At 42.2% G+C, this 13746-nt stretch overlaps 1 protein-coding gene across 6 annotated transcripts in view; it reads right to left on the reverse strand.

The window, feature by feature from the left end:
- Positions 1-13746, reverse strand: part of DPYD (dihydropyrimidine dehydrogenase) — a 2813802-nt gene that overhangs the window by 239467 nt on the left and 2560589 nt on the right. For all 6 annotated transcript variants that reach the window (XM_073593091.1, XM_073593089.1, XM_073593090.1 and 3 more), the window contains one exon: positions 10019-10198. In XM_073593091.1, coding sequence (XP_073449192.1) covers positions 10019-10198 — 180 coding nt within the window. The remainder of the gene's footprint in view (positions 1-10018; positions 10199-13746) is intronic.

The raw sequence follows: 13746 nt of genomic DNA on the forward strand, positions 1-13746 counted from the left end.
ACTGGCAAGGTGAAATTGGCTTTCTTTGATCAGGACAGGTGTTCCTGATATGTCCTGGCTTGCCACAGGTGTACCATCTGAAGGATCAGCTAATGTTGGCTTGGTACTAAAAGCTCCAGATGCCAGTCACTGAGAGGCTTTGCTCACAGGTGTAGCCAAGGTTGTTTGCTTTGGTCTTCTTTTTTCTCTAGCCACTAGGTGGAGACCTGTGACAGTTAAATGCCTGAGTGTTTATGTAGGTAGCTGTTATTTCTGCAGAATTTGGCAGACTCAGGCCTGAGTTTCATCACAAACAGCTGACAGATGTGTGGGAGTTAATAGTGGATCATCAGGTCATTCAGGAATTCAAAGGAATATTTTTTCAGTTCCTTAGTCCATTTCTAGAAAATGGTATGTAGGCAGACTTACCACATCCATGTAAGTGTCTAAAGCAGGGATATGCAATTAGCGGACCTCCAGATGTTGCAGAACTACAAGTCCCATGAGGCATAGCAAGACTCTGACAGCCACAAGCATGGTACCCAAAGGCAGAGGCATGATGGGACTTGTAGTTTTGCAACAGCTGGAGGTCCACCAATTGCATTTCCCTGGTCTAAAGGATCTTTCTGAAATAACCTGAATTTCTTACAGCCGAGAGGTCAGGTAGAAAGAATTCAGGTCAATTGATACTTTGTATTTATAGCATCCTTTGTGGGCTCATAATCATCACCCTTGTCAGTTAGTAATTCCAAAAAGGCCTTTAAAGCGTAGCTCCACTTTTGTTGAGAAAAAAAACATTCCCCTCTGGGTGATCTATGTACATTGCAAGGATTTTACCAACCTTTGTTGCAGATTCTAAACTTTTGTTTCTCTGAAGAAATCCCTGTATGTTTGCCTGTGTCCATGTAGGAAAATGAATCTAATGAGAGTGGTTTCATAATTATCAATCAGCTGTGGCATCTACAGAGGAAACTGCTGGACCTGCCATCCCTTTAGACGTGTCCCTTAATGGGAAAATCTCATCAAAAATGTAATTATTGTTCCAGGGGATGCCTGGAATCTGACTTAGTCAGTGGCGGCCCGTCCATTAGGGGTGCACAGGCGCTGCCCCCCTATCCATGCATCTGGCCCCTAATTTACATACAGGGCACTGGATGCATTGAATCCAATGGAGGGGAATGTGTTTTTTTTTAAGCATGTGATTAGAGCCAGAGGCTCTAATAGGCTTCAAAAAAGGATGGACTTGGGGCGCAGAGCACCGAAGCCCACCCAGCTGTGAGACAATAGCAAATGAATATTCTCTATTGTAACACTGATTCTCCTCCCAGCCAACCAGGAAGCGGGTCGTGAGACCCGTTTCCCGATTGGCCGAAAGGAGATGCGATCTTATTGGCCAAGGGGGAGGAGAGAGGAGGAGGGGAGGGATGCATGGCCGGAGGAGAAGCAGGGGGAAGATGCACCGACCCCCCAGCCGCCATGATGGCTCACCCGCAGCAGCTCAGCCATCCAGGACTCCCTGGCTCAGACAGGGGAGGGAGGAGGAGGGGAGATCGGAATCATCCCGGGCAGGACATCTGCCTTCTAAGGTAAGGAGGCTATCTGTCTCCCTCAGGGGGGGTTCCTGGTGTTCCCCACATTCATGTCCATCTCCGGGGGGTGGGGACGGCCAGCAGGGGGGGTGGCAGCATTGGTTTGCTATTTTTTCCCCACCACAGTGGAGTTACCCGTTAAGGCTTTCCCTTTCAGCTTAGATAAAAACAAAAAAACAAACAGTATTAGGCGCACTGGGAGCTGGATGTAAGGGGCATGGGCAGATGGATAAAGCCAGTTCAATAAAGTTCAAGAGAAACAGTGCCAATGTAGTATGGCTGCTGGAACTGGACAGTTGCCGGCTCTGAAAAGAGCTAGAAGGTACTCTGCAGGAAACAAATGGGAAGAAAAAGCAGCACCATCTGAGTGCAGCAATTTGGCAATGTTTAATGCAAATTATGAAATAAAACTCTCTGTCAGGATGCGCATACCAGCTTTGAGGCACAGAAATACACGCATTCCTGTTGCCCATAGAAATCGGGCCCTGGCGCATAGAAGTGCACATGCGCGAACTGGCACGCAAACATAAGCCATCGTGCACCCGTGTGTGCATCGATGCTCGCGCACATGCGAATCTATTAAGGCGCAGCCAGTACCTAGCCCCAGTACTGCTTCGTCTTCAGCTTCTGTGCATCCTGTTTCCTGAAAACCTGTATCTTGATCCCTGTTACCTACCCGGCTTGTCTTGACCATCCCTTGATTTCCACCAGCACCGACCCCAGCTTGTCCTGTGACCATCCTCCTGTCTTCTCCTTGGCTCCTGTTTGCTGATCCGGCTTTTGACCTTGGCTTGCCTCCTGACTACGATCCTGCCTGCACCCTGCATCCGATTGTCCTAGCCTTGTATGACCCAGCCTGCCTGACCTTGCTTCTTCGTTGCTGCCATCCGCACCAGCTGCCTGCCTGTCGGTCTTCCTGCTGAAGTCTGCCTCTGTCTTCACCAGCCTTACCAGGTCTGCAGTCCAGCTACTAGTTAAAGACTCTTGGCACTTGTGCGACTCTGTACCTTGGCACCTTCTGTTCCCACTATCAGAGGCCCCAAGTCAGAGGTGTAAGGGAGGCCTTGCTCGCCCATTCAGGCTCTTCTACCAGGTACGTGATACTGTCATAGATATAGATAATAGATCATCAGTGCATGTAAATGATATGATTTTGCCTGATGAAGGAGCACACATGCTCCAAACATGAGCCTCGCCCGCTCCACCCCCTACCTGGATGTGATGTCAGCGGTCCCTCTCGAGCGTGTACCCGAGTCCCAGGAATCAATGGAAGCCACCAGCGCAGCCGAGACTAGCGGCCACCCACCATACACCGGACTACCTTCTCCTCCTGAGCAGATGAACCTTATCATTTACATGCGCTGATGATCTCTATTGTCCTGTGAGTTTTAATACCTTGCACTAAATGTTGCCAAATTGCTGCACTCAGATGGCGCTGCTCTTTCTTCCCATTCCTTTAAGCTCTGGCACTGGATACTGGGTCACTGTGTCTGTGGCCATTGTTACTGATGGCACATTTTCTCAAAGGATAGCAAATTAATAATATTGCTGTCACTGTCCATATACATGACTGAAAATTTGTCAGCATGGCCCACAGCCAAAGGTACTTTCCTGTACACAAGAATATCAAGGTACTTATCCTTTTGCTGTTGCTAATGCTTAGCTATCTCTATTTCATGTCAGTAGGCAGATTGCCTCTCCACCTAGAGAAACTGCAAGTATGCCATAAGGTCAGTAACAATTACCTGATGCAGTGCTTCCTGAAGCTGAGAATGATCAAAGTTGAAGACCGTCAGTCTACTAGAGATTGCATCAGCTGGTAAATTAGGTTCAGTACTTATTTCCTTGTACCCAAACTACTTGTACCTGAGACAGATGGAGCCCCTTCTGCTGCATGCCCCTCCAGGGTCTTTTGTGCCTGGATATCTGCCTTATGTAAATCACATGTCGGGTTCTCCTTTGATTTGCCATATGTTTCAATACACCTTGTTTGATACACATTCACCAGATCACATTTACTCATAATTTTGTACTCTGTTAGACCAGGCATGACATGGACGTAGACCAGGATGGAGAGGGAACTGTTGTGTTGTAAAAATTATACATCACCTCAAGTCCAAGAACTGCTTCCACAGAAGTTACAGTCCTTTAGTGCAGGGCTATTTACTTAACTCATGCATTAATGCTTTAAGTAGAACAATCCTAACAAGCTGTTATCCACATGTGATATTTACAGCTTCACCCTACACTGGAATTTTCCAGTTTGCAAGACAAAAATCTTATAACCAACAGGCAGAGGATGACTGTCACTGGGACAACAAAGCAGTTGACTTTTTACACACACGGTAGCTGCCAAAACATGTTTTAACATATACACGTACTGTTCAAGGTATCTACTATTCCAATTTTGACCTTTAAAAACTGTTTGTATCACTCTTTGCCATGCCCGGACAGGAATATAACAGAGATTATTATACTGTAACTTCTTCACATAGCATAGCTCTTGATTTCTAGTTCTAGAGCATTCTGAGATTCATCTTAACATTTTTTTCTAGTATAATTTTCATGAAAAAGAAAAGAAATACAATTATGAAAAATAATAATTAGAAATAAAAAAAAAGTTTGCATCACTTGAAAATTAGTCAACTCTGATGTTGTAGGGGACTCTTTTAACATTGCTCTCAATTATCTTTTACGTGGACCTATTTCCCCAAACTTACAAAACACATGGCTGCATGTTGATGTCTAAACATTTTGAAGCCAAACTAAATACTGCTTTTAACTTATATTTCATGTATTTTGAACTTGTCTCTAGTCTACAAAATCTCTTCAGATCTCAGTGGAAAGTTTTTTCCATGTGTGATGTACAGTGCATGGGCAAGGTTAGGAGCAGGGCTGGTGAAAAATAAGGAAGAATAAGCCGGCCACTGGCATGGGTTACTAAAGTACGGGGGGGGGGGGGGGTAGATCCCTGAAACTAGGCAAAAAGTAAGAGGCAAGTAAATCATATTAATTGTATTCTTTTTTTTTTTTTTAATAATGAGATTACATTTGTGTATTCAAGTTTATTAAGAGGGGGTAGGTCTGTTTTATTTAGTTCCAATGTTAAAACGAGAACATGCAGCTGCTAGTGAAGCCATTATTTTTGTCCCTGGAGAGGGTGTTGCAGAGCTAACTACACACAAATCACACAAATCAGAGGGGAGGAGTGTATGAGGAGTGTATTATAGGTGGGCCCAGCAGACACATCCTTAAAATCCACTATCTTAGTTTTATCTATATTTCCATATGATAAGGTTTCAAGTTCTGAAAACCAGCATATTATTTAGCAAAATGAGATTACTACTTGTTAAAAACCAAATATAATAGGTCTATGGCATGTCTTTGCGGTCTAACATTTCTTATTAGCCTTCTATCATGTCTTATACATGTTAGGTGTCTGACTGGTATCTACTTCTACATTAGCATATACACTTTTTTGAGAGGGTAACTCCATTACAGATGGAGTAATGGGATATGAGTGGAAGTTGAAAGATATATGAGAGTTTAGCTAGGCCAATATTCCAGACTTACATATCTCTATTCCTTAAAATGTATTCAGATAATTTATGACTTAACTTTACAAAATGGCTCATCGGGAGTCCTTTGAAAGCCCTGGCTAGTTGAAGCATATGAAATCTCTGTGTTCCTTCTAGCTTTAACTATGTTTTGTCATATGTGTCACCTCTCATTAATGCCAAACACAGGCATGAGATTTTAATCTGACCATATTTGTTGCCAACTTGTAAATTTTGTGGGAAAAATAGGGTGGCGTTGTGTTTAGTACCACTCCTTAATTTTCTTGACACAGTTTAGGGTTTATCAGACCTTAATATTATCACAGTAAGGAAAGGATTTTCTGATTCTACCTTAAAAGCAATTTCCAAACAGATTAAAAAGGGGCTACTAGCAATACATTAAGAAGTTAGGTAATGTAGCATTTACAATGCATTACTTTTTAATTTGTGTTATCCTGTCTGCAGTTAAAATAAGTTGGGAGAATTAGTATTAACCCCCTCACGGTTCTACATCATAGTGATTAACAGAATGATATTTTGTTTTATGTTTGCTGAGGTATATGGCACAAAAAGCTGGAAGTATTTGTGCTGCAATGCTGAGTACGTAGTTATCCAGCAACAGGGCTGGTACTAGAGGTGGGCAGGAGAGGCATCTGCCCTGGGCGGGACGATTTAATGTGAGAAGAGGGCGCAGTTTGCCGGGTACAACACTTACATATAACACAGGCAGAGAGCGGCTTTGTCCCTGCATGTAGATCGTAGCACTACACCCGCCCCCTGCCTGCACAGTACAGGGTACTAGTCTTTCAGCAACAGTAGAGTGAAGCAGGTGGGGCACTTGAGGTTGGGAAGGTATCAGCACTTTCCTGAATAAGTCTACATGTATACAACTTTTCCTCTCCTGGACAGCGACTTCTCTCCCCCCTCTCCAGTAAATTTTTTTTGTTTACAAACGTTTTTATTGTAGGAAAATATAACATCTGGGTGTACAGGCACGGTGGTGACAAGAATCATGGTGGCCAGAAAGCCCAAAACAGTTAAATGATATATCACACATAATGCAAATAATAATTTTCATAACCGTACAAACTTAGCCCATAAAACAGAAGTAAAAAAACAAAAAGGAAATGAAAAGACAATCAAATAAAGAAAAAAAAAAAAGAAAAAAGGGAGCTTACAGTTGTGATAAATGTGCACTTCCAGTAAATTGAATTTACAGTCAGGCAACAAAAATGTTGTTTCCATTAATATAAGGATCAGATATGTTATAGAGAACTGGAGGCATCCTACAGGTTGGTTCTAACAAATAGGATTATGATTTGCTTCATTGTGAGTCTGCTGCGGGTACCGAGGGATCCTCTAGTCTGTTACTAAGCAGATGGGCTGTCCAAATGTTCCACTTTCGGTCAAATATGTGCATGGAGTCCAGGAGAGTAGGATGTATTCTCTCCATAGACCTGATGGACTCCATACGAGAAATTACCTGTGATCAAGAAACGTGGGGGCGCTTCCAGTTCAATGCTATTGCCCACTGAATCACACTAAAAAGTGTGTGGATTAATTTTTGTATGGGGAGGGGAACATCTGGAAGCTCTGCAAACAGCAAACACATTTGACATGTCAATGTAAGCGATATTCCGGAGAGAAGCTTTATGAGAGATGTAGTCTTGTGCCAAACGGTGTCTAAGGCTTTACAACTCCAGAACGTGTGTAGCAACGTACCCCCGTCCTGACATCCTCTAAAACATGTGCCAGAGACCATGGGATACATTCTATGAAGGCGCTCTGGAGTGTAGTACCACCTAGTGTGAAGTTTGAGTACCGTTTCCTTGATTGACACAGAATGTGTGCATTTGTGCATGTGGTCTATCATGTCCTGCCAGTCCCCAGCAGGGACCTCTTGGGCCATCTCTGCCTCCCATGCTGCCATTGCTATGGATTTTTGAGGGGAGTTATAATCATTGAGGTATCAATAAAGTACGGAGATGGTCCCTTTATCCCTCGCCGCTTCTCCACATAATTATTTAATGGGGTGACATCTTTAGGAGCAATTGAACGGGACCAGAGAAGACCGGGGAGGTAGTATGGAGTCACCGAGACCTGCTCAAATTGTAGCCATGGTATAGAGGTAGGAATGGTATGCCACTGTGCCAATTGGATAAGACGTGATGCCAGGAAGTAGTTCCACAGATCTGGGCATCCCAGGCCTCCCCTCCTCTGGGCTCTATACATCAGTATGCGTCCCATTCGTGGCCTCTTGTTTTGCCATATAAATCTAAGCAGATCTATTTGAATCCTCTGTAGAACTGAGCGAGAAACATATAGGGGTAGGGATCTAAATAGGAATAGGAGTTTGGGGAGGATGTTCATTTTCACTGCCTGAATTCTCCCTAAAAATGATATACGATATGAGGACCATTGATTTAAGAGGTATTTGACATTTGAAAAGGCTGGAGGATAATTCAAGGAATATAGCTGTTTCAAAGAGGGGGCTAGTTTAATACCTAGGTATTGTAGGGAGGCATGGTTCCATGAGAATTTAAATTTATCTGTAAGAGTGGTCAATAAAAGTTGTGGGAGATGAATTGGTAGAGCCGAACACTTGGAGGGGTTGACGCCCAGGCCTGATAATTTATAGAAGGAGTCAAGGGAGGACATGAGGTTGGGGAGGGAGAGTAGAGGGTCTGAAATAAATAAAAGTACGTCGTCCGCGTAGAGGCTAAGTTTAAATTCCCGATCTCCTTTCGTGTAGCCCCTAATGTTTGGGTCATTAGAGATGGATCTAGACAGGGGCTCCATGGCCAGCGCAAAGAAAAGCGGGGATAATGGACACCCCTGTCTAGTGTCACACCTCAGGGAAAAATAATCTGAGTAACATCCTGGAAGCTTAATTCGGGTTTTCGGGTTATGGTAAAGGGCTTTGAAGCCATGTATAAATGCCTCACTAAATCCAAATTTGGATAGTACTGTGTCCAGATACGTCCAAAGGACACTATCAAATGCTTTGTTTATGTCTAAACTCAAAAGCAGTACTGAGTTCGCGTTCATATGGGCGTCCTGTAGTATATTAGTGGCTAAACGGATATTATCTGTGATCTGCCTCGATGGGATAAACCCGGTTTGATCGGGTGATATCAGGGTCGTAATAACTTTGGCCAGTCTGTCAGCCAAGATCCTCCCAAATATTTTAAGGTCATTATTTATAACCGAAATGGGGTGGAAATTTTGGGGGAGGGTATGATCTTTGCCGGGTTTGGGAATGAGGGACGTGTTAGCTAGCAGCATTTCCTTTGAGTATATGATTATACATATTAGTCAGTCTGGGAAGTAGGGATTCAGCAAATTTTTTATAGTAAACGGGAGAGAAACCATCAGGGCCTGGGGCTTTGGAGGGTTTAAGAGAGGAAATGAAAAGACAGGTTTGAGCCTGTACAAAATGAGTGGGCTCAAATCACACTGTAAAGAATCACATGTGATTTGAACAGGAATGTGGTGCGATTCCTGTCTGAATCACATGTGGTTTCCCGCACCACTCCTGTGTGAACCCAGACTGAAGTTATTATGATAAGTCTGGGTTCATACAGGAGCAGTGTGGGAAACTGCATGTGATTCAGACAGGAATCGCACCACATTCCTGTTCAAATCACATTTGATTCTTTACAGTGCGATTTGAGCCCACTCATTTTGTATGAGCTCAAATCGCACAGAAAGTATTGGTTTTAGATATTGGAGCATTTGCACAAGTACAAGTACTCTTGCAAATGCTTAGTATCAGCAACAATACCGGTATAAGTGCCACCCTAGTACATGATATTTTTTTTCCAGCAAGCTGAACAGATTCCTGCATCCACTCAAAACAAGATGGATGGAGGAATCCCCCCTCTGTGCCATTGTACTCTGACAGCAGGACTCCTCCACTGTCAGAATACAATGATCAGCGCTGCAGCCCGCAGATCATAGTTCTAGAGCACCATTTACAATCTTCAGAAATCACCCCTGGGCAGCCAGGTTACTCATTACTGACTGCGAACCAAGCCGTCATCAAAGCAATCTAATTGGCTGTGCTGTGTGCTTTGTGATCATTGTGATGACCAACCAACCACAAATGTAAATAGTAGTACTGGTGCACTCTGCAACCATCACATGTGTTTTTGTGTGCTGCAAATGCTTCTACTAGCTCTGACCCCTGTGCTCTGCGACCGGGGGGGGGGGGGGGGCGCATTTTGGCATTTTCGCCATGGGCACTGGAATACCTTGTCCCGCCACTGTCCAGCAATGACATGCTGAGCATGAGGTGGGTTCACCAAGTCAGAAGAATAAAAAAAAATTGTATAGTTATAGGCACAGAAACATCAAAATTATAGTACATTCGCTTTAATTAATTCCTGCTATTGGTACAAAGTGAAGTTTTGCTTCTGAACATATTAATGTGGCACTGTTCCAATATAACTTGGCTCTGGATAAAAATTGGGCAGTTTCTAGGTTTTGGCGTTATTTTTTAAAGCGTATTTAGTATGTATAAGGCATTGTTCTGTTTTCTTTTTTGCAATTGGCAAAATAAAAATTTTAAATTTTACATGCTGTGCTTCTGTATGATACCAGAGAACAGACAGCTAAATGTTAGCACTGTTTTCTTGTGATTGCATTTTTTATATTTAAATATGCATTATGCCATAGACTTTATATGATGGAGAGCTATGAATGGTAAATGTAAATCAAGGCCATTCCATGCCGACAGATTCTGGAGAAACATTACTATTCATAAAAAAAAAGAAATGAAAAGAAAAGATGTCTTTTATATTCTTGCCTCCTACAGCTTGGAAAATCTGGCTTTGTTATTTGATTGCATTGTTCCTTTAGAAAACAAACTACAATAAAAAAAAAGCAACAAACCTTTCCAACAATATTGGAGATTTTCGGAATGGGTTTTCCAGTTTGGTGTTGTATGGTTGGTGGACTCTGCCCATCCCAGTCTTGGAGCTCTTCAATGCTCTTCAGATATAGAAGTGCCTTTAGGCCAGTACAGTAGTCATCAATCAATGTAAAGTCTTGATTTTGAATGGCGCTGCAAACCTAGAGAGTCATCCAAACAAAAACATAGGAGTCATTATAAAACTAAACTTTTTTTCTCTAGTTATATATATTTTATGACAATTTCTAGAATGTTTGCCCATCTCTTTATTAAAGTTTCCCTTTCTGTAACTTTATAGGTCTGAATGAATAATTTACTGGTATATCATAGTATACAGTAAATGTGATTTTTCAGAAAAGCTCTAACTTTTATCATAAAAAAAGCAGTACTTGCATTTCAATTAGGACATTTTGCCTAGGGTGAGATGTTGTCATTAGTCTGCTGCAGGCAAAGCCAAGTATTTTCTCAGTCTCCTTTCCCAGTGATCATACTGTAACATTGTAAGTTACAATATTATGTAGCGAGTTACATGACGAGTGGCTGCAGCAGGGGCCTATTTATGTCAGAAATTTGTGAACACAACTAAGAAACTAGCCAGGCACCAGGATTTACATATATACACAGAAAAAAATATTCTCCTGTGCTGGTGCAGAGGACCTTCTGTGACATTCTGGATCCTCACCCTTGGTTGCTTGGCTTCTGATGGAATGAGTGAAGACCTGGAGGTCCATGGTGTCATCTAGTCTCCTGCTGGGCCCCCTATTGTTGTCTAGCATGGGTTTGGCCCTCTCTGGCCTGTCCTCCATACGAGTGTGTGTATGTTCATGTATTTGCATATGTTCACGTATGCATATGTATGCTCATGGAAAAGCATTGGCACATGCGCATACATATGGGTATACATTCGGAGGGATTGGGGTAATTTTCAAGGAGTCTACGCCCCCTTTTTCCCACATATACGCATGTTCTGTCTACATGACAGAGAATTCTGTGTTGACATTTCTGGTGCCACTGGTCACGATTGTTATCAATAAGGCATTAGTGGAGAATGCTATCGGTGGCACCTATCACCGACATTCATTGATATCTATAACACAAGTAGTTCACAATCAGTTCTAAACTACTCTATAACTAGTGGCCTGTTAGTTTCAATCTTTGTCTGCTTTAGCCTGACTTTACATTCACCTACACAGATAAACATCTATTGTTTAGTAGAAGAGGGAAATTATTTGGCGGGACTTTATGGGTGCCAGCAAGGGAAAATAAACACTTTCAATCCAGGATAGCTATAAAAAAATTTTTTTTATTGTTACATACAGAACATGGTAAAAAATTGGGTAAGAGTTATGTGCACATGTACAAGGATAAATCTAGAATTCAAAGCAGATGACAATGTAATCACTTAAAGAGAACATTGGAGTGATTGTCAGGACATGTTTTGCCCCTCTGGGCTCAGCAGGGGATGTTTTAAAGACAATTAGATGTAACACCAAATGAGGATCTTACATCTGCGCTTCAAGGTCAAGTCACGAGAAAACCGCCAATGGGTGGTGCACATGGAAGAACACCATTTGGAACTCAAATGGGGCTTTAGGGTTGCATCAGTAAAAACAATAATTGGAATAAAGGGCCAAGGGTGCCTGAACTGTGCACAGAAGTCTTGATTAGCAGTAATCATAGCATGGCTATCCTTGGGATGTCTGTCCGCCAGACATTATGTGCACATAAATCTTACCCAATTTTTTCCATGTTCTGTATGTAACAATAAAAAAATTTTACAATAATTTTTTATATCTATCATGGATTGAAAGTGTTTATTTTGCCTTGCTGGCACCCATAAAGTCCCGCCAAATAATTTCCCTCTTCTACAATACGTAAAGGGATGTTGGTGCCTCTTTCTTGCTGTTGTCACCTACCCATATTGTTACTCTCCATCTATTGTTTAGGTTTGCTATGATCGCACATTGCAGTGTGCTCTTGTTGCTCCCCCTCTTCACTTCCTTTCACTCTGCAGCATACCTGTCGGCACTGTGATCATTCACAGCCCATTACAGATGTAGGCCCAGGCTCTGACAAGCTAGAAGCCACTGACAGGACCTATGTATGCCCCGCCCACCATCTGTATGAATGACATGTGCACTCCAACGACTGGAAGGAGCACTTCCTGTATCAGGGTCACACGGCGCAGCTGCTCACTTTCACAGTACCAAACATCCAGAAGCACAATACGACTGCAGCCTAGTAGGAGACACTACACAGCCATAGTGCAGATTAATCACTCGTCATAACCCAGCAACGTCGTGGATACCCACCCATAGATCCTTTGCTGCAATACCAAAACTAACCACCAGGTGGGTTACAATCATATATGCTTTTATGTCCTGTCTTTTTTACTATATACCAGAGCCTCTAAGGACACTTATCTGCATACCTGGCAACTCTAATTTTCACTCACCACAATATGTTATATCTATAGGGTTCCAAGACCACCAATAACAACTAACAGATGGCCCTACAACTATACACCATCCCTACGGTGCTGAGGTAGGCTACACTTGCCATTATCTCTCTTTGCATTACTATCATCCATCGTTTCTTATCATTATGAACTTTAGTATTTAACCAGTGTATTTTACATGCTATACCAAATTGTTCTAATGTAGTCCACAAACACCAGATACAGTGCGTCACCACAGTGGTGACACTTTCATTACTTATTTTACCCATACATTCATTATATGATCATGACTATTATTATCTAGACATGTGCATTTGTTTTCATTTGAATGCATTTTCGTCCCAATTTCAGGTATTTTCGTTATCGTTTTAACAAACGATAACGAAAGCGCACAATACGAAAACCAAAAGATCCGACATAAACAAATGCTTTATTTTCATTTTCGTTGCGACAACAGTTCGATATAGATAGGAGATTCGACATGACGCTGACAATAACAATCTGTGTCTATCGAACCTGTGGTCGAATGTGCCTAACCTTAACTCTATTAGTCCAAGATTATTGGACATAGAGAGAAAAGATTTGGCATAGAGAGAAAAGATTCGACATAGAGAGAAACGATTGCTGCTGGAATTGGGTGGGGGAAGTAAAATAAAAATGATGATGATGATGAATGTTATTGGCCGATTGTAACCAAAGAGGAGGGGCAGTAAAATAGCTAGAACTAAGTACACACGTACAGCCAACTTACTTTCACTTACGATTTGCTAGCAGAGAGAGACACACACACTGAATCATTTCAGAAGACAGTCAATCTTAGCTGGTCCTGACCTGAATTATTTAGCAATTAAGCATAAGCACAGCAGCAGAACAATAGTGAAGCAAGCTACAGTTCAACTTAACTTTTTCATAATAATCTGCTGCTATTGTGTTAGTGTTGTGAACTTGATAGTGATACTAGTGTTGCTAGTGTTGTGATAGCCTCAGAGGCTGCCCGTGTTGTGGGGGGGGTTTATTATTATAGATTCTATATTATAATGCCATATCAATATATGACACAATGTCGGATGCCGCGCCGGCCATTGCACTTGGAGATTGAGAAACGAATGTGAAAGTTGGTTGACTGTTGGGGTAGAGTAGACCATTCAACATGAACGATGAAGATTCGACAAAGCAACGAAAAACATACAAACATTGAATCTTTGGCTTATGGTGTCTGTCGAAAGCTCTAAGAAGATTTGACGGAGCAGC

Source organism: Aquarana catesbeiana, linkage group LG07 (genome assembly GCF_042186555.1).
Source record: "Aquarana catesbeiana isolate 2022-GZ linkage group LG07, ASM4218655v1, whole genome shotgun sequence".
Lineage (NCBI taxonomy): Eukaryota > Metazoa > Chordata > Amphibia > Anura > Ranidae > Aquarana > Aquarana catesbeiana.